Raw genomic sequence first — 19,983 nt, 5'->3', positions numbered from 1 at the left:
TTTTCATGGCAGCCCCCCCCCCTCCCACCCAATAGATTTGTATGACAGTCCCCCTCTCCCTCCCTATACATATGCATGACAGTCCCCCCCCCCCCCTCCCTATAGATATGCAGGGTAGTCCCCCCCCTCCCTATAGATATGCAGGGTAGTTCCACCCCCCCTCTCTATAGATATGCAGGGCAGTTCCCCCCCCTCCCTATAGATATGCAGGGCAGTTCCCCCCCCCTCCCTATAGATATGCAGGGCATTTCCCCCCCCCCTCCCTATAGATATGCAGGGCAGTTCCCCCCCCTCCCTATAGATATGCAGGGCAGTTCCCCCCCCTCCCTATAGATATGCAGGGCAGTTCCCCCCCCCTCCCTATAGATATGCAGGGCAGTTCCCCCCCCCTCCCTATAGATATGCAGGGCAGTTCCCCCCCCCCTCCCTATAGATATGCAGGGCAGTTCCCCCCCCCTCCCTATTGATATGCAGGGCAGTTCCCCCCCTCCCTATAGATATGCAGGGCAGTTCCCCCCCCCCCTCCCTATAGATATGCAGGGCAGTTCCCCCCCCTCCCTATAGATATGCAGGGCAGTCCCCCCCCCCCTCCCTATAGATATGCAGGGCAGTTCCCCCCCCCTCCCTATAGATATGCAGGGCAGTTCCCCCCCCCCTCCCTATAGATATGCAGGGCAGTTCCCCCCCCCCCTCCCTATAGATATGCAGGGCAGTTCCCCCCCCCCTCCCTATAGATATGCAGGGCAGTTCCCCCCCCCCCTCCCTATAGATATGCAGGGCAGTTCCCCCCTTCAATTACCTGTAGTTGTGCCAGCGTCGCTCCTCTCCTCAGATCAGCAGATAGGAAGTGAAGACGTCCTGCTTCCTGTCTGCTACACAGCAACAGGCAGCCTGGCGATTGGCTGTGTGTTGCTAACCACTGACCACCATTGCTTTTGATTGTCGAGCCCTCCACCCCCCCGCGGCGACCCCCCCTCCCCCACCCCGAAAAAAAAATGAATGAAGAAAAAAAAAAATGTAAAAAAAAAATAAAATTTTTTTTTTTTTTTTTTTAAAAGAAAAAATACCCACAGGGCAGCGCCCCCCGGGACCCAGCGCCCCAGGCTGCAGCCTGGTCAGCCTAGTGGTTGATCAGGCCCTGTAGGGACCACTTCTAACTCTTGTCACTGTTCCGGTTTGTACAAGTGGTTGTGAACTCAGATGCCAGAAATACTGCACAGAAACATCTGTTGTCATGGGTGCACAATGGTTCCCAATCCCAATTGCTATGTATGCAAACAACTGCATTAGTCTTAGTATGAAGATGTTTGTTACACAAAGCAGTAATATTCACCTGTACATGTTTATGTATTTTCCCTGTACAACTTTCCTTTTTCTATTGTTTCCAATTCTTGCTGCTTCTTAATAGACTCTCCTGTTGAAAACCCCTATGTCCCTACATACACCTTTCCTGAGCTGCCTGATGTCAAGCCTAAAACTGAAGGTACCTTTGGATTGGCTTGAGAAGTGAACAAGTGTTTTTTATCTACGTTATATCTACAGTCAGACTGCACTGTTTACTCTGCTTGCTTTTATGAGACACAGAAATAATGCTTTATCTTTGCTAACATATTAATAGTGTTTTATTAAGTTATGGCCCTATCTAACAAAAGCAGTTACATGTATTACACAGGTATAGACACCATGTAGCTCTCTAAGTATGGAGCTACAACTCCCAGCAGATTGAGTTTACCCGCATGCTGAGAGCTTTTCTGTAATGACATATGATAAGTAATGATATTACATAATTATGTGTCAGAATATAGAAATATACCGCAGATAAATGTGGATATGCTGAAAGTCCAGTGCTTTTCTGTGCCGCTCTTCTCTGCTGCAGACTTCAATCCTTATACTCCCACCTACCAGTTTCCTGTCTGTACTCCTAGTCCTAGCTCTGAAGGTAATTGGAAAGACCGAGATGATATTTGTGCCTTCAGCGTTTTCTTACCTCTAACTTGATAGGCTTGGACTCCGTGCTATGCACACAATGGATTTGGATGTGGATTTGCAGTGGTGTAAATGCTTTCGTGTGCTGTGGATTAACAATACCTTAAAATAGGCCAAAGCCAGCTTGAAATCATTTAGAGTTAAATAGATATTTTCTGGTTTGGCTTCAAGTTTTTGTACCAACATAGAGGTGGTGGGTGTTTTTATTTCTCTGGCAAAATATAAACATTTATATTATTGTACTGTATGCTCTAAAACACAAGACTTTACATCCCCCCCTCAATTTTTTTTTAAAAAAAAAAAAGCCTCCTGCCAGACGCAGCATGATGTACAGGAAGGGGCTCTGTCACGAGGGCGTGGCCATGCAAATTGTGTTAGGCCCCACCCCCTGTTAAACTTTACCAATATCGGCCTATCAGAGCAAGAAGCGGGGCAGGATATAGTGTTTAGCCCCCCACACACACACACACATACACTTTACCAACAAAGAGGACAGGCTGCAGGAGGTTGCTCTGCTCTCACAGGAGTTTGGGAGATCTCCCAAAAATTGGGAAGTCTAACGGACATTCCGGGAGATTAGGCAACTATGAGCTGCCTCAGTTTGGCTTGCTATAGACAGGCATCTCCTATAGATATGTTATAAATGTTATTATTGTTTATAGGTGTAGCGGCTCTATATTATGCAGCGTTTCCCAGAGAATTTTGAATCATTCACACCAGTCTTTTCCCCATTGGGGTTTTCTAACACAAACACAAACTCACTATGGTCCATTTATACCAGAAGCCAATTATCCCAGCAGTATGTTTTTTTGGACTGTGGGAGGAAACCGGAGCAACCAGGGGAAACCCTTGCAAACATAGGGAGATAATACGAACTCCCCACAAGTAGTCCTAACTCTTTGTAGGCCTATTTCATCACTTCCATTGTAGTTTATGTAGAAATTTATGGTGAAATAGGCAAGAGCCACCTGTTGCCGTTGTCTAATTATGTCCATTTCTTATTAAATAAATGTCCCATTATGTCACCAGAAGCACTTACCTTGCTATCACCATTTCAGGTACAGTTACCTGTGGCTAGCTGCAATTACTTTACTGCTTTTCGATTAAATCCTCAGGCTACCAACACCGCTCCCGTATTATACTGCTGACATCATATTGTTGGAAAATCCCAGTGCAAAAAGCCGTTCTGTCTGGGACTTTCAAACTTGGTAATATCAGCAATATGGTGCGTTAAGGGGATGACTTTAAGTATTAAGCCACAGTTTTAAGGTGATCCTTTCCACTTCGGATGATGACCTTGCACATGCTATAGTTGCCAAATGTCTCTAATATCCAGGGATAGTCTATGGTTGTAACAGCAATATCACTTTTTTTTCAATTTATTTTACAGCATAGTGCATGCACACTGTAATTCCTATGTTTATATACACTTAATACAATACTTACAATAATTCTTCAATGTCAAAAGCTTACATCACTGCCAAGATTAGCATACTGAGATGCACCTGCCGACAGCAAAGCATCTTTGGAAATGTTTTTAAAGTGTAATGTTTTTTTGTAAATGTTTCCACAAAAATGGCTTTTTCATTGGGTACAGTCAGGAATTCTATACATTTTGGCTATAATTGTGAGTATACCTGAGAGTAGAAACATCAGAATTACCTATGTCATGGCAATATCTGCCACCTCTGGTAGATATAATTCACATACATAGTATTCCAATACGTCCGTGTACCTCTGGGGTTTTTCCACCTGTTGTTGTAGTATTCGTATACTGTCTAATTGTGAAATAGCAATAAATCTCAATACTTGGAATACTTAATGTTTACGTAAACATAGCTTGAAAATTATTAAAATATGTGACTATTGCAATTTGTCCTGTGTCTGACAAAAACCCATAGAACATGTCCAGATTTGTTTTGGAGTGTACTATAAATAATAACTGTACCATGATTTCACAGATTTAGTGTATAGTTACACATTGCACTTGTCAGGTTAACCACCATTGTTTGTCATTTTAATCTTAATGTGTTGTCTCAAGACTGTTATCCTTACACACATTGCAAACGGGTCTTTGGCCAGAAGGCCCATCAGATCTGTCCTCCGAAACACATTTGGGATTAAATTGCACAAATCAGCTCAGAGCAGAGAACAATGAATTGTAGTGGATGTGCCCAAAGGACATAAGGATTGCAAGTAAATGTGCTCCTTCCTGTGCCAGTTTGGGCAGCGACCTCACACACTCTGATTGGAGTCTTCATTTGACTCCGAGTTCTGTTCTGAGAGATCTAATTTTTGTATGTATTTTTGCTGTTCACAATAAGGCCGCGTACTGTTCAATGGTCAGCAAGCTGCAGATTATATATATATATATATAATATATATATATATAATATATATATATATATATATATATATATATATATATATATGTTTGTATGGTCAGCATTAGTGAGAAACTTGTTACAATCTAATAATGGTTTTTTTGTTATCTACAAAGCACATGATGCTGCTTCTTCTTTCAACTCATCTCTAATCTCTGTAGATCCTATATTCATGCTCTACAATCTGAATGTTGAATCACATATCTGTAATCTTTACTATACATTTTATTATGGCAAATACATAATGTACTTTTTATTGTGTTTTGTTTGTTCCTTTTTTAGCCATTTCAGGGTGTTTAATAATCTATAGTATAGTGTTTGTTGAATGTTTGTATTTTTAGGTGATCACATACTTCTATATGAAGACCGACTACCTCTTTTTTTTTTTTTTTTTTCTCTCATATTTAGACCACAAAGATTACTCTGGTGTTTATTCCTGGTTGTCTAAATAATCTCTTTCCATGTGGTTGAGAAGTACCTTTTGCTGTGTTATTTTCCAGCAGTCTATGTTGTATATTTACTAAATTGCAGGTTTGGAGGTAGAGATGTTGCCTATAGCAACCAATCAGATTCTAGTTTTCATTTATTTAGTACATTCTACAAAATGACAGGTAGAGTCTAATTGATGGCTATAGGCAACATATTTACTTTTTCAAACACGCATTTTAGTAAATATACCCTAATGAGAATGCCTAATTGTATGTTCTGCAACATCTGATTAGATTTCTTCATTATGATCAGTGAGATGGAAGCCAGACATTTTAAGGCACGCTATATTATTCTCTCACCAGCTTAATGATAGCACTTTCCAACATGACCAAATATAAATACATACATTTCTCCTAAGCAGCTAGCAGTCAGATCTCATTGGTTACCACCGAAAATGTGTGAAAGTCAAACAGCTTCTTACCACTCCATGAAGCTTTTTTGGCTCCGCATGTGAATACGTGTTGGAAAGTTGTACAAGAATGTACCAGGTTCTATAGCTGAAAAGCTGCTGAGTGAAATGTTATTTATAGGCTGGTAATCCTATGTATGGGAGAATGTCGTTCTGCAGTACAGAAGCCTCCCATCAAATTGCTACAGTACGTTTTGGTGTTTACCCCTGATTGTGTGTCTGTGACTTTACCCATCTGTCCTTTGCTGTGATTTTTTAAAAGACTGTCGATAAGTCATCTTTTCTAAAAAGATTTTTCTTGTTTATTTTTAGAGGACGATTCAGATTCATACCCAAATTATGGCCGACATTCATATATAGAAGATGGTAAGTTTTATGTTTTTCTTGTAAGTTATATTTAACATTGAAATAGAAGATTTGTGTACGTTCGGTCCCACTGCCCTGAACCAAACAATTAGTGAAGTCATGGTAATGTCAGATACGTGAATGAGTTAATGACGATGTATTTAAAATAATGTTTCAGGTTGTATATGCTTAATGATTTTGCTGTATATAGTGTGGGTATATATAGTGACAAACACTATGTTGGCTCTAAACTGTTAGTGGAAATATAGTATCATGTTCAGAGTTCCTGAAATTATTTGGCATCTCCACCTAGAGGCAATCTGCAGTAGAGCAGGAGGCTTATAAATGAAAACCTGAACAGATGTACAATTGCAAAGCAGGAAAATAATATAGTTAGAAGAGGAAAACGCCAAGCATTTTGTTTCGCTGAACAGAACATGTCTCAGTCAGGACAAAATATACATAAAGTAATTTTACCGCTGCGTAAATGGCTTATTTACTATTCTTCCAGGTGCAATATTGTCAAATCTGCAAATATATTGGGTTTAGAATGACATCTGGGGCTAAAGACACATCCTGCCATAAATATATCCCTATTAAAAAGAGTTAGGAAACGTATTCTGGGCAACATGATATATAAATGCTGTTAAAATTAATTATTAGTTGGACAGCAGTACAATACTTGCGCTGTTTACACACCACAGAATTTTTCACCAACTCTTTGTGCCGACCAATTTTACATTTGATCAATGGTCCGATCGCTCGGTCCATGGACTGCATACACACTAGCATTATTTTAGACGATAAAGGGAAGAGCGGCCGTCCGTTAGCGACTTTTTACAGTCATGTTGTCGTGAGCAATGATTTTAATTTCATACGAAGTATCGGAGGATTGTCGTGGATCGGTCAGAAGTTTATACACACTACACATTAGAAAGGAGATTGGAACGAAAATATTAAATAACGGTACGACCAACCAAATGAGGCGACAATCGTCCATCTGGACAGACTTTCCACCATCGTGTCACTGCACACACTGACCTGACTTTCGAACGAGCGGTAGTATGTCGGCTGGTTGAGCCGATTATTGGACAGTAGTGTGTACCCAGCTTAACTCAGAAAGTTATAGAGGTTAGCTTACCCCCTGCTAGTCCCATCAGTTAATGCTAATGGCCAGTAAACACTGAAGCAGCATGGGTTCCTGGCTGAACAGGGCAACACTTGATGGGATGTGTCACGTCACTATCTTACACCTAGGGCCAGGAAGGGCCGCTGCTCTCTAGGCCGATGGCATTCAGTGATGAGATCAACTTGGAATAGTCCATCAACTTTAAAGACAGAGAGTTTGTGTTCTTTAGAAGTTGCATTTAAATGTACACATGATATGGATTTTTGGGGTTCTCTTAGAGCACTTTGGTGTATTGTCTAGAAGTACTTCTTAGTGTGGGTAGTACCTTGAGCTACTTCATTGTTTGAGCAACTATAAAGGCTATTCTAATTTCCATAGAATAACATTTATTTGACCCGTGATTCTGACCTGTCATTTCCAGGAAAATCAGCTGCAGTGCCTCGTTCTAAGAGTGAGATGGATCACATTGACATGGAAACGAATGTCCGCAGATCTGTCACTTTACCGCTTCCAACTCGCTCCTCCTCCCTCAAACCAGGTCATGAAAGGTGAGATCTAAAACGGATTGTTGTCTCCTTTGCAGGGTTATGTAAAGATTATCATGTCTTTGACTTTTTGGTCCACACCCTCCACTAAATTAGCTCCTCCTTAGAATATAAGTTTTCTTGTCAGTTTCGTGCAACTTAATATTAAACAATTAATGCAATTAAGGGATTAGGCAGGTGATATTTAATGCAAGTAAGGGATTAGGCAGGTGATATTTCTGTGTTTTTATAATACTAATATAATATAATAATAATAATAATAATATAATATTTGCTCTTTGAGGCCAGCTCCATCTTCCGCTTTTACTCGTGAGTGTCTGTGCCTGGGTGCACAAACTTTATATTACAAATCTCACTTACCTGGACCAGGCCTAAAATAACAGCCCATTTGCTCTCTGAAAAAGCGTGTATATAAAGGCGGTGCTTCCAAATTGCACCAATCAAGTCCTCCTTAAATACCAGGCTCTCATATCAACCATTTTGTTGTTGTGCGTATTGGTGACTCCTCCTCAGGGCCATTCCTGGCACAGACACAGCCTCTTCTACTGCCCCAGCATATTATTTATTTTTCCAGAATGAAGGAGCCTTTAGCAAACACTCCAAGCACTGTACATCCACCTCATCCTAGGGAGGTACTAGGTCTGTCCCACGCTTGTGCCTGTGTTTCTGCCATTGTGCCACCAGTGTGCTCCTGAGACACTGATCACTGTGAAGAGCACCGATGGCAGGCAGGGGTATGGGAAAGGACGGGTAAGTGTGCTGGAGATTGGTTAATGATTGTATCACATGGATGAGGTCTGGCCATAAAGTTTAATAAAGATGCTGCTGGTCATCAAGTTCACAACTGTACAATACTTTTTCATGACGGGACAAAAATATAGAAAAAACAAGGAAAGTAGGGAGAGGAAGGGGAGAGCCTCCTCTGGACCAGCCCAAGTGTCCCAGGTTTATTTACAATTACAGTCCCATAGCTGTCCCTGCTTTCAGCATTCTGGGGCAAAGTAATCATCTTAACTAATGACAGAAACACCCCTGTGGCTACTGATCTTCCAACACCTTGCACATACACCTGTGCAGTGACATAATAAATGTGCATCATCATTAACACCATTTATTTGTATAGCACCACCAATTCTACAGCGCAGTACAGAGAATTTTTGTCATTCACATCCATCCCTGCCCCATTGGAGCTTACAGTCTAAATTCCCTAACACACACACACACACACACACCCTATGGAGATTTTTTATTCAGCAGCCAATTAACCTACCAGTATGTTTTTTGGAGTGTGGGAGAAAACCGGAGCACCTGGAGGAAACCCACACAAACATGGGGAGAACATACAAACTCCTCACAGATAAGGCCATGGTCGGGAATTGAACTCATGACCCCAGCGCTGTGAGGCAGAAGTGTTAACCACTGAGCCAACATTGACATATGCACAATAGAGGCTTTAACGTGCTGTATATAGATTATCCCATCGACTCAATATTTAGTAGAGAGAGGGAATGGCTAAGTATGGTGTGTAAGAAATTAGTCACCTAAAATGAAGAAGGTGGAATAGGGGCTTGTTTACTCTGTTCTATGAGTTTATATCCCTAATAATTGTATCTAACATGAAACAGTTACTTTGTTTTCCTAGTTAAAACTTTTAAGGCTACATCTACTTTTTGTGTTATTCTCATATAGTTCACTGTTTATTACTCATCCCGCCAGCACCAGACCACATGAGATTTAGACTTTAAATAATATCCCATAGCTTGACTATAATAGCTAGAACACATTACACGGTACGTCCTGATCCTGTCTGCAGCCAGATGAATCTCTATACAGCCTCATGGGAATGTTAATGTATTGTCAACTGCCAGTGTAGCCTGGGACACATCAATGGTTCTCATACCGCTCTCCTAAAGGCACATTTATCCAAGTCAAGTTAGCAAATCTTCAGGATTTGTTAGTTTCTGGCTACAAAGCATTTTCTAGCTGTTTCAGATGAGCAGTCTTGTAGGCCGTGACATATTTCAGTGTCCTCAACATTAAAGTGCATTTTCCTCCGGAATGTAAATGCTGTTCCTGGAATCAGCCTGTAAAGTAGATAAAGAGTTAAATAAGACCTCTCCCAGTCCTAGGATGGCCTGGCCGTTCACCAAAGAGAAGTATCCAGGGAACACAACAAGAAACATCTGTGTGTCTGACTGATACAACTATTTGGTGCTGGGTTAGAACTGAGTGTGTTCTCTAGAACACAGGCCATTGGAGTCTCTTTATGTTCCGTTATGTACAGCGAAATTGTCATAAAAAAAAAGTGAAATCGATAATTAGAGACGGAAAGCGTTCACAACCTCAGGCAGATTTCTTGCCTGGACAGAGGATTAGCTGCCCTGGACTCTGCGTATTTCTATCCAAAACACAGGTTACCCTGGTAACAGGGAGGTTTCACGGTTAATTGCTTTCCTTGTCCTCAGGACTGACTGGGAACCCCCAGACAAGAAGGTCGACACCAGAAAGTACAGAGCAGAGCCAAGAAGCATTCATGAGTACCAGCCTGGGAAATCCTCTGCGCTCGTCAATGAGAAGATGGTAATGTAATTCAAAGCAGTCTCTGAGCCTTATTGTTTGTGCTTAACCTGTGTACAGGGGGTGGGTTTGCTGCAGTTTTGCTGCTGACAAGTTCAGCAAAGACTAGAGAAACTAAACCTCAGACTGCAATGGAAAGGATAGTTAAACTGTAAGTACCACAGCTCTTATGAGTATGGCCCTCCTTTGTTTCTTTGTCTATGGCTAAATATTACGGCTGTTAACTAGTTCCCGACATAGCAGAAGTCTTGTAGCTGCATCTTCTGGCCTCCAGGACAAGAAGTGGGGGGAAAACTCACATTCCTCAGGAATAGCACGGCCCTAATGGCCCTGTAATCACTATGTAAATGACAGCTCTGTATGGTGTTTGTGAAGATGAGTGACACTGGCATTATCATTTGTTTGCTCTCTACACATTTATTCAGTGTTTTTCATGTTTTGGGATTTATATTTATGTGTCAGCACTAAATAACTTCTTTGTGGTTGTTTTTGTTTTTTTTAATATTTTATTGCTTTTAACCAACTTTTACTAGATTTGAACTACAAGAGCGGAACAAGTGGAATATAATGCTGTGTGTGTCTGAGTTGTCCGTTACTGCTAAACATTAACCATTTTCTGGTCAGCGGATCTGACAAAGTGTCTGTTTAACGTTTCCCTAGCACTGCATTGCCTAAAAATCTACATTTTTTCATTTGATTGAAGCGTTTCTTCACCATTTCTGCTGCTTTCTGGTATACAAGTGACAGTTGTTTCTAACCTATCTACATGTGAGCTTGAGATTTTTAGCTGACATATGGGAATTCACTTTGAAAGAGATTGCAGCCAGAATTTTCACTCCACCGCCCTTCTGTAGACACTACAACAGTACTGAGTAGGCAGCACACACACAACTGCTGTTTTCTCCTTTGCAAACCTGTTAACCCCTTAGGACCCCTACCCATTGGCATTGGAATACAGGCTTTTACCACAAGTGATTGTACTGGGGGGAGTCCATTCCATCCCACCCCCGACCACAAGTGCCAGCAATCATTAACCATGGTGGGTACGGGCCCTTCGTGTTGCAGGAGCTGACAACAAAATTTATCATTTGAAAAACAAAGTGTTGGAAACTCCTGTAGGTATGTGAGGCAGTTTTAGGATTGATGTTTGGGTTTTTAGTTAAATATGTATTTTCTTTTAATTAGATAATAGAAAATGAGGTACAACAAATAATAATGATACAGCCTGTTGTGAATATACAATAATTGAGCAAAGCATATGAAGGCCGCCCACTCACCGTGGCATCAATAATATCTGTCCTACAATGGATGAGTAAGAACTCTTGCAACAGATTATTAGATCATTATTTAGGGTTCACAAAAGTCTGCGTTTGTGTTTAGTCTGGTTCCTTTCCATTTTATATCAAAAGAACAAGGATTTTTTCCACACAGCTACAATACCTTGGGCCTGAGGATAAGGTCGCCCATTTTTTGGGATCCCCCAAAGAGGCAGTTACCTATAAATGTTTTAGTATCTGACATTCAGGAGGCCGTAATTGGGGCCCAGACCGGCAAGTTGCACACAATCTGGTCTAGGAAACTAATATACTACTTTTGCATGTTGTTTTTCACATATGTTGATATTTATGGTCGCAAACCTATTGTTTTGCTTATATCCCTCTGTTAACTCAGCGCTGCGGAGCACTGTGACGCCTTACAAATCTATGATAATAACTAGAAAATCAATTCTCTGCTTAGCTGATGTAACAGTGTTTCATCGTATTTAATTTCAAGATGTAGATTAATTGCACCAAACTAAACCGTTTTATTTGTGGAAGAAAAAGATAGATTTTATATCATAACTAGAATTCAATACGAACTAGAATTAAAATCTTTCTTTGTATTATATTTAGCATGTGCATATAAATAACCATGTAATAATAAATGTGCAGCACTTCAAAATAATTATGCAATGCTGACAATTGTCTCTGTAGCAATGACTGCAAAATGAATAAGGTTTTCAATATAACAATTGAAAACCTTTTGTTCAGCATTCCATTGATGTGGTGTAATAATGCACTCTTAACTCTAGGTGGCACCACTGGTTTAATAATTCTTTTTTGCATATCAATATAATTACAGTTAGTATTAAATTCTAAAATAAAAAGTTTTTAGGAAAACTCATTTACAGATAAAAAAAAATCAATGTTCAGAAATAGAATTTATTTGACAAAGTAAATGTATGGCCAAAAAAAAATTACAACAACCTTCAACTAGATCTTTAATACTGGTGAAAATGAGAACACAGTTTTGAGATTGCCTATAGGCATGGACCTGCTGGTGATGTAATAATACTATGGAATGAGACACAGCAGGGATATATGTATGTAAGTACATGGTATTCGGAAAGTCACTGTGCACTCTTCATAAAGCAGTGAAAACTGGAGAATTGAAGCAGTGGAGAAGTTGCCCATGGCAACCAATCAGCATTGAGGTAATGTTTCTATTTTGCATATTATAAAATTATACGGAGCAGCTGTTCTCCACTGCTTCACTTCTCCACTGTTTTCACTGCTTTATGAAAAGTGCACAGTGACTTTCCGAACACCCTGTATATATACTGTTCTGGGGGTCACTCATGGGTGTGGTGTAGGCACAGGATTTTCAATATGGTTGACTGTTTCCAGGGAATTGCATTGAATTCTAGAATGTGACCCTGTTGCCCTGGACCAGGAGTAATTAATGCCATTTACTCTACCACATAGTTCTGGAAATAGGAATAGGAAGGTAAAGTTGTATTTATCGAGGGTTTGGAACATTGTATAATAGTCATTTGCTTTTCTCGTTGCGTTACAGAAAATGACTGGTCTCAGGCGTCCTGTAGTGTGACTTCTAGATAGAGTAATTCATTTCCACAGAACATTAGACAAGCCCAAAGCTCTGCAGCTGAAAAACAGACTTGATGTGGTGCTGAGCAGTTGTACACACCGAAATCCTAGACATGTCGTGCCACACCACCAAAGACAAAAATAACCTTAATAAGGGTAATTGATTTCATAAGTACTGGTGCAGAAGGATCACGTAATGGCTCATTTGAGTTAATCATGTTAAACAAGGACTTTCCACAGAACTATGACATTGACTTTCTGCAGATTTTGGGTAAACATTCTTTTCAGTGTTGGATAATGATTAAAAGTAACACAGCATAGTACCATAAACTCAGTTAGCAGACATTTTCACCTTCTGTTTTCTGTTGATTACTATTCGATTAGTCTCTTCCTGTGTGTGGTCAGGAGTAAACAGCGTAGAAGCAAGTGATATATGTAAGGTGTAAGTCATACATGATTACTTTGGGACATATTCTTATTGCAGAACCCTTGTAGTGTGAGGCTTGCTCTGTGTATAGTAACAAAGGCCTGAGGAACAGCTCATGCAGTGAGAGGAGGGGGGGAGGGGTGCTGGTCTATCCTCTGAAGAAACCTCTGTTCTTGTCCAGAAGTGAAAACCCAAAGGGTACATTACTGTGCATGCTCCACCCCCTCAGAAGGGCAGAATGGAGCCTTTCCTTACAACTGGTCATGTATGAAGCCCTCTGCACCAAGCTTTGCTATAGGCCTGGTTACCACGTGTTACACCTCTTACACTTTTGAGGGTTCCGCAGTGCACTCTAATGAACATTTGAAGTAAAGAGTGGTCCTTAGCGGATATTAGACACTTCTCAGTATTTCACTTGGTGATTAGGTAAAAAAAATGTATATGTAATGCAATATATACCTCCAGTATGTATGTAATAGTCATAGAGGAAAGATAATATATCTGGGAGTTTAGAGGTTTATAACAGAGTAAAAAATCAAAAGCAAACAAATAAAATCTAACCCTTTGTTCTGTGTTGGCTGCACTGCTCCCTCTGTGTGACTTTCAGTGTGTCTATACTGTGTATGCTATCACTATATTCATTGTATTTTGGTGTCTTACTGAAATGTCTCTTGTATATTTCTGTCTTTTGTTTCATCCAACTGCTTGACCGTGTTGGGAGCTCTGGTTCTTACATATCCATGTTCTGTTAAAGATGCAGAATGAAGTATGCCATTATATTCACCAACAGATAATAAATCTCCCTATTGGTTTCCAGTTCTGGCAGTGGAAAGACATACTTGGAAAATCTGCATCTGTAACGGTCCCTTTTCCGTCTTCTTTTTCATAATCTTCTTCTCCTTCTTCCTTCCATTCCCCTGTCATGAACTCTATAGACTCGGGATAAAAGTCCAGAAGAGATAGATTTAAAGAATGAACCTTGGTATAAGTTCTTTTCGGAATTGGAATTTGGGAAACCGGTAAGTAGGATAGATCTGTTTTCAGCTACTTTTATGCTTTGCTGTAGCCGCAGATAAGATGACCGTAGCCCCAAGCTCTCTGCTCTTTTCTCTAGAACAATGGACAGAACTCAGATCCATTTTCTGAATTCTATCGTTTGCCATGACAAATAAAATAATTGTTTTATTATGTTCAGGAATATAGCAATTGGTTATCACACACTGGGTTGCACATGTTACAATAAAGAAAATGACAAGGTTTACACTCTTCTGTATTAGTAAAGTCATTATCAGAAGCTTTATATTGATTGTAGCAGAGTTGGATTGTTTAAAACCACTTTCTCTCAGCACCCTATTTATTGTCATATATTTACCAGCCCTGTTGATTCCATTATTATTATATCAATTTCATATAATTAGTCACCCCAATGTAATTTGGGAGACATAATAAGGCGACATAATAGGTCTGATTTATTTAAATTGCAGTGATGTGATTTTTTTTCTTGTCGGGATAAACAGTGATAAAAATCTTATTTATCACCGGGATTGGGGGCCTATTGATATATAGGCCCCTATGTGGGAGTTTTTCTCTATAATATAAAACACCCTCTCCAAACTGCAGATGTTTGTAATCCTGGCTCCAGTTAGTGGTGTTGGTATCATCCTCCTTTAAATGGTGGTACATTCAGACTAAGAATAGGTTCAGGTCAGGAGCTCACCATAGGATTTATTTATGAGAATGTTTGCAAAAGATATTAATTTCTAGGCAATTTCTAGAAAAACTGACAAATTGCAGCTGCTGTACAAAAGAGGAACTATTGTTGACTGTGCAAGTGTGTAGTTCATATATCTAAGCAGCATTAGTGTGAAACCAGTTAGACTACCCTGGAGACTCTAACCTTTTAATCCCTGTTCAGGACCGTATCTGTTTAGTGGTTTCAATAAACAGCTCTTAGGGGTAGATTCAATTCCGAACAACGCGGACAACGCACAATTACTGTTACTACGGTAATCTCAGCACGGATTTTTGCTCAGGGAGCGGCAAGAAAAAATCAGCGTTGACATTACAATAGTAACGGTAATAATATGCAACTATTACCGTTATATTACCGTAATAACGGAAATAGTGCGCGACCCACGTTGTTCTAAAGAACAATGCAGGGATTTGAACCTACCCCTTAATTTGATGTTTTGCTTTCACAGTTATTGCTTTCTTTCTGTCAAGTTCCATCTACTTCTCGGTGTCTTCATCTCATTGAAGTTTCACTGTTTGTCCTGTGAGGTGGCGTGGGGTTATCCCTAAAAATATGTTGTATATATCTCTTATTGATCATACGTTTATATTTCACTGGCTGGTATCATATTCCCCACCATGAAAAAAATGCAAAAAACGGGGTTGGATGTTCGTGTAACAATTGGGCACGCCCACCGCGCTTCAGTGCTCTATTTGCAGAATACATATCCACTTATCCGGCTACTCCAAGATTCTTGCAAATTACTTGTGTAAAATATTTAGAATCAGGACAGTGCATAGAAATGAGCCGGTGGATAGAGAATGAGGCCCAGTTTCAAAGTTCTGCTGTTGGTCCCTGTCAAACGTAGAGATTAACTTCAAACTTAAGTGAATAGGGAGAGTGTACAACCCTTTTAAATAAAAGGGCACCAGTAACTAGCTAGAGAAGTGTTTCAGTGGAAGTCTTCCATGTATAATCTAAATTACCTGTTCTTTCAACTCTTCCATGAGTTTGTAAATGGCCCTTTTTAAATGAATGTTAAAATGAAGCCTAATGTTATTTGTCATTACCCTTTAGGAGTGTATAGATACTTGTACTCCCTGTTCATTCATGAAACACGTGGTTGATAGAAAATTATGTGACATTTTAGCTACAGCTGCAAGAATTGGTTTTCAGAACGACCCAGATGTTCTATGATAACATGAGTCAAAATATTTTTTCTTGTTGCCTGCAGAACCTTTCAAATTAAAGATCTTTCTAATTTTATTTATAGACTGCACAGAACAAGTTTAGATTGTGCTAAAACTAACATATAAGAGGGAAAGTATACAAACTTTTTCAATAAAGGGGCACCAGCAATTAGCTAGAGAAATCTCTCAGTGGAAGCCTTCCATATATAATCTAATTTACATGTAATTTGTGGATACTCAAAAAATCTGGGTTGCCGAGAAGGGATATTTGATATATGGTGGGGATTATGCCCAGCTCAGGACCAACTAATAAGATTGCCAAGAGTGAGACCTGGGGGAATATTTACTAAACTGTGGGTTTGAAAAAGTGGAGATGTTGCCTACAGCAACCAATCATATTCTAGTTATTTATTTAGTACATTCTACAAAATGACAGCTATAATGTGATTGGTTGCTATAGGCAAAATATCCACTTTTTCAAACCCCGAAGTTTAGTCAATATATCCCCCTGGGATTATCTATACAATACATAGTTGATGGAAAATTATGTGACATTTTAGCCACAGCTGCAAGAACTGATTTTCAGAAAGACCCCGATGTTGTATGAAAACATGAGTCAAAACATTTATTCCTTCCACTTGCAGAAACTTTGAAGTATTTTCAATTATATCTATAGACCTCACAGGACAGGTTCAGCTTGTGCTAAAACCTATTGTCTGTTATATATTACACAACACACCAGAACTGAAGAACTGTTCCTTGCACAGTCCAAAATAATTTATTCTGTTAAATAAGGCGTCGCCTGGAAAGTACTTTTTTTAAATGGGTAATAGTGGGTGGGGTTTGTGATAAAGTGTATAGGAGGTCAACATGCTTTAGTACCTTCCCAAGTTATAATAGTGGATCTCATTGTAAAGTCTTGTAGAGTATGCTTGTGCTACATAAATACCTGATAATGGTAATAATGTTTGTCAAATCAGTAGGGACAGACTTCCATATTACCCTCCTGGTTGGTCTGCAGTTCTCCTTGCTGAAGTAGAATGTGAAAGAGCATTATATATTCTCTAGTCTGTCTTTGTGATCATATATAAAAAGGGGGTTTAGAGAGAAAACATGCCCATGTTTGAGAGATACGTTGTAGAAAAGCCAATGTTCATCTGTTTTTATTATACTTGGTGACACGAGTCTGCTTCAGTGGAACACAGTAGGTCAAGTAGTATTGTTGCCACCAATGCATTTACACCTATATAAAACAACAAGACGATTATTATAAACCCAAATAAAGCAACAAGAAAAAACGTGGTAGAATAATGGAAAATTTTTGAAAAAAAATATCCATATGGCAGAATTGTTCAAATATGCCTTTGATAAAGTCTCTGATGAGACAAAACGCGTCAGGTAGCGGTCTTTATTCTGAAGTCTTCTTACAGTGTGAGGAGCTTGATAATAGACTGCTTTCCCAGAGAACATTGTTGTACATGAGTAAGGCGGGCATTTCCCAATAAGTATACAGCTGAGGGTTACCTCACCATTAGCCAGGCAGTCTGAGGGAATGTGCACTTGTGTGACCTGGATAGTCGCTTCGTGCACGCACAGTGGAACTGACCGCCCTGACTTGCTGCCTCGATGTATAGGCATAGGGGCTTACAGGTCTTACAGACATAGTGGCTTACATATGGGACTTACATGTCTATTTAATAAAGTGCATAGCTGATTGCACCTTTGTATTTGATATGATACTGGTGTTTTTCATTATTAATTATTGAGTATTTGAAAAGAACCTATTCTTTATGTTGATTATACATTCTGCCATATGGATATATGGAAATATTTTAATAAACATTTTAAATAGAGTAGTATTGTATTTTTTTCTTGTTTTTTTTTGTGGGGGGAGGTTATCACATTGGGGGAGTTGGCAAAATCTCATAAAAAAGCTTCTCTCTCTCTCTCTCGCTCTCTTTAGATATATATAGATATACAAGTTAACCCGTGCATGATACTCATGCATTCTAATCAAATCAAGCTACTTAAGGTGTTAAAAAGGTTCTTGTCATGCATTTGGGCCATAGCCCAGGCCTCAACCACCAACCACTCCCCACTGTCACCCCCGGCAACCACCAACCACTCCCAGCTGTCACTTCTCCTTCAAGAAATATATATATATATTTTTTTAAATCTTTATAAACACTTTTAACAATTAATAAATTAAATTAACAAATTAAAAACATCTTAGTATACCAAATTTCAGCCCTTTCTGAATTTTTTTTTCCACACACACTAAGAATTTAGTAGGTCAGTGTATAACTCCGCCCAGCAGGTGGCGCTGCAGCTTGGTTTTATTTTTTCGACAGACAGACTAACACACGCCACTAGACATTTTTATATTAGATAGATAGATATATATATATAGATAGATAGATAGATAATTTATTTTATTTTTTTGTAGGTTTGTTTTTTGGGTAGCACCCAAGTCATTTTCTGTTTTTTGAAGACACTTGGTATAGAATATATGCATATGTAAATAAATATCAAGTAACATATATTTTTCTCTTTATGGTCACATCTCATAGCTGAAACAAATGGCAGGAAAGATATGTGTATTTTTCAGCTGTTCACCAATCGGTGTTTTCTAAGAACTCTGTCACTAGTCGTTACGCAGGCAGATAACGGCCTATTGTCTACACACTGGGGTAGACATTTTGTAAGGTGACAAAATATTTTTCAGAATACAGTCTATTAATTAACAAGGACATAGTGCCTCATGAATAATGGTAGTGATGCCTCTGAGCAGTGTCACTGGTTCTCCTATAAAACTAATAGGCTAAACTACACCATTCATTTGATTGGTTCCTAGTGACTGCATTCTCATGAATATTGCTCACAAAATGGCTGCATCCACTAGATGTTGTCAACATGATCACTTTAACAACATGCACCAGTTTGTTTATATCATATTTTAAAAAGGCAGTTTCATTGTACTTGTCAAGTATTTTGTAATGACTGTAAACATTATATATATATATATATTACATGGCTGAACCTTTGTCTCATTGTCCTGCATTGCCATCATGGAATTTCAGCCATTTGTAAATGTGGTATGTACCTTTGGCCTTGAATCACATTAACAGAGAGCACTTTCTGTCCTTTCCTGTGGGTACCAACATTGTGCAAGCTTCTGTCCTTTCTACTATGTGTTTCTTAGTTGACCTATTTTCCATAAATTGCTCCGTGGTCACTGGGTGACCCTAACAGGTTACAATGCTCCTTCTTGGATACAGGTGACAAGTCACGGGCTGTAATGAACTCACCTGTGTTCAGGCAGTGACTTGTCTTGGCATGTTAGGACTTCCTCAAGGACCCCTGAGACATTTTTTAGACTAACCTCATTTATAATGAGTTCCAATTCTTTGCATGACTGCTTAGCCTTCAAGAATGGTATGGGACATGCTTTCGCTTGTTTTCCTCTTATCCTTTTCCTCTTGGTGCAGATGCAATGCCTCTACTTACGTTTAAATCCATACTCCTGGTGATATCTTTTCTCTTTCTCTTTTCATTTCCTTATTTCCTCCTCTGCTTTCCGTCAGCCTCCAAAAAAGATTTGGGATTATACTCCGGGGGATTGCTCTATCCTTAAAGTAGAGGATAGGAAGGTAAAGACACTTTCTTAATTATGGCCGGCAGAGACTGATGCCGTTTCTAACAGTGTGTGTGTGTGTGGTAAGCTATTTATGGCTTTTGTGTTACTTTCAACTTCTAAAACTATTTTTTATTACAGTAGTTTACTTAACTTGCTTTTGCACTGACCTGAGGTTATTTTGTCATTGTGTGCTGTTGAAAACCATGAATAGTAATGTAAAAATAGGTAGACTGTGCCTAGCCTCTAGTTTTTTGCTGAGCTCATGG

General features: G+C 39.4%; 1 protein-coding gene across 36 annotated transcripts in view; it reads left to right on the top strand.

Annotated features, from left to right (window-relative positions):
• Positions 1-19,983, top strand: part of LOC142161173 (sorbin and SH3 domain-containing protein 1-like) — a 283,529-nt gene that overhangs the window by 204,693 nt on the left and 58,853 nt on the right. For 25 of the 36 annotated variants that reach the window (XM_075216482.1, XM_075216484.1, XM_075216500.1 and 22 more), the window contains 6 exons: positions 1,409-1,483; positions 5,581-5,634; positions 7,164-7,290; positions 9,753-9,867; positions 14,094-14,177; positions 19,665-19,730. In XM_075216482.1, coding sequence (XP_075072583.1) covers positions 1,409-1,483; positions 5,581-5,634; positions 7,164-7,290; positions 9,753-9,867; positions 14,094-14,177; positions 19,665-19,730 — 521 coding nt within the window. The remainder of the gene's footprint in view (positions 1-1,408; positions 1,484-5,580; positions 5,635-7,163; positions 7,291-9,752; positions 9,868-14,093; positions 14,178-19,664; positions 19,731-19,983) is intronic. The other 11 variants (XM_075216492.1, XM_075216517.1, XM_075216513.1 and 8 more) reach the window with 5 other exon arrangements.

The sequence above is a fragment of the Mixophyes fleayi genome, chromosome 6 (genome assembly GCF_038048845.1).
Source record: "Mixophyes fleayi isolate aMixFle1 chromosome 6, aMixFle1.hap1, whole genome shotgun sequence".
Taxonomy (NCBI): Eukaryota; Metazoa; Chordata; class Amphibia; order Anura; family Limnodynastidae; genus Mixophyes; species Mixophyes fleayi.
Note: the sequence above shows the minus strand (reverse complement) of the source record. Positions and strands in the feature narration are given on the sequence as shown.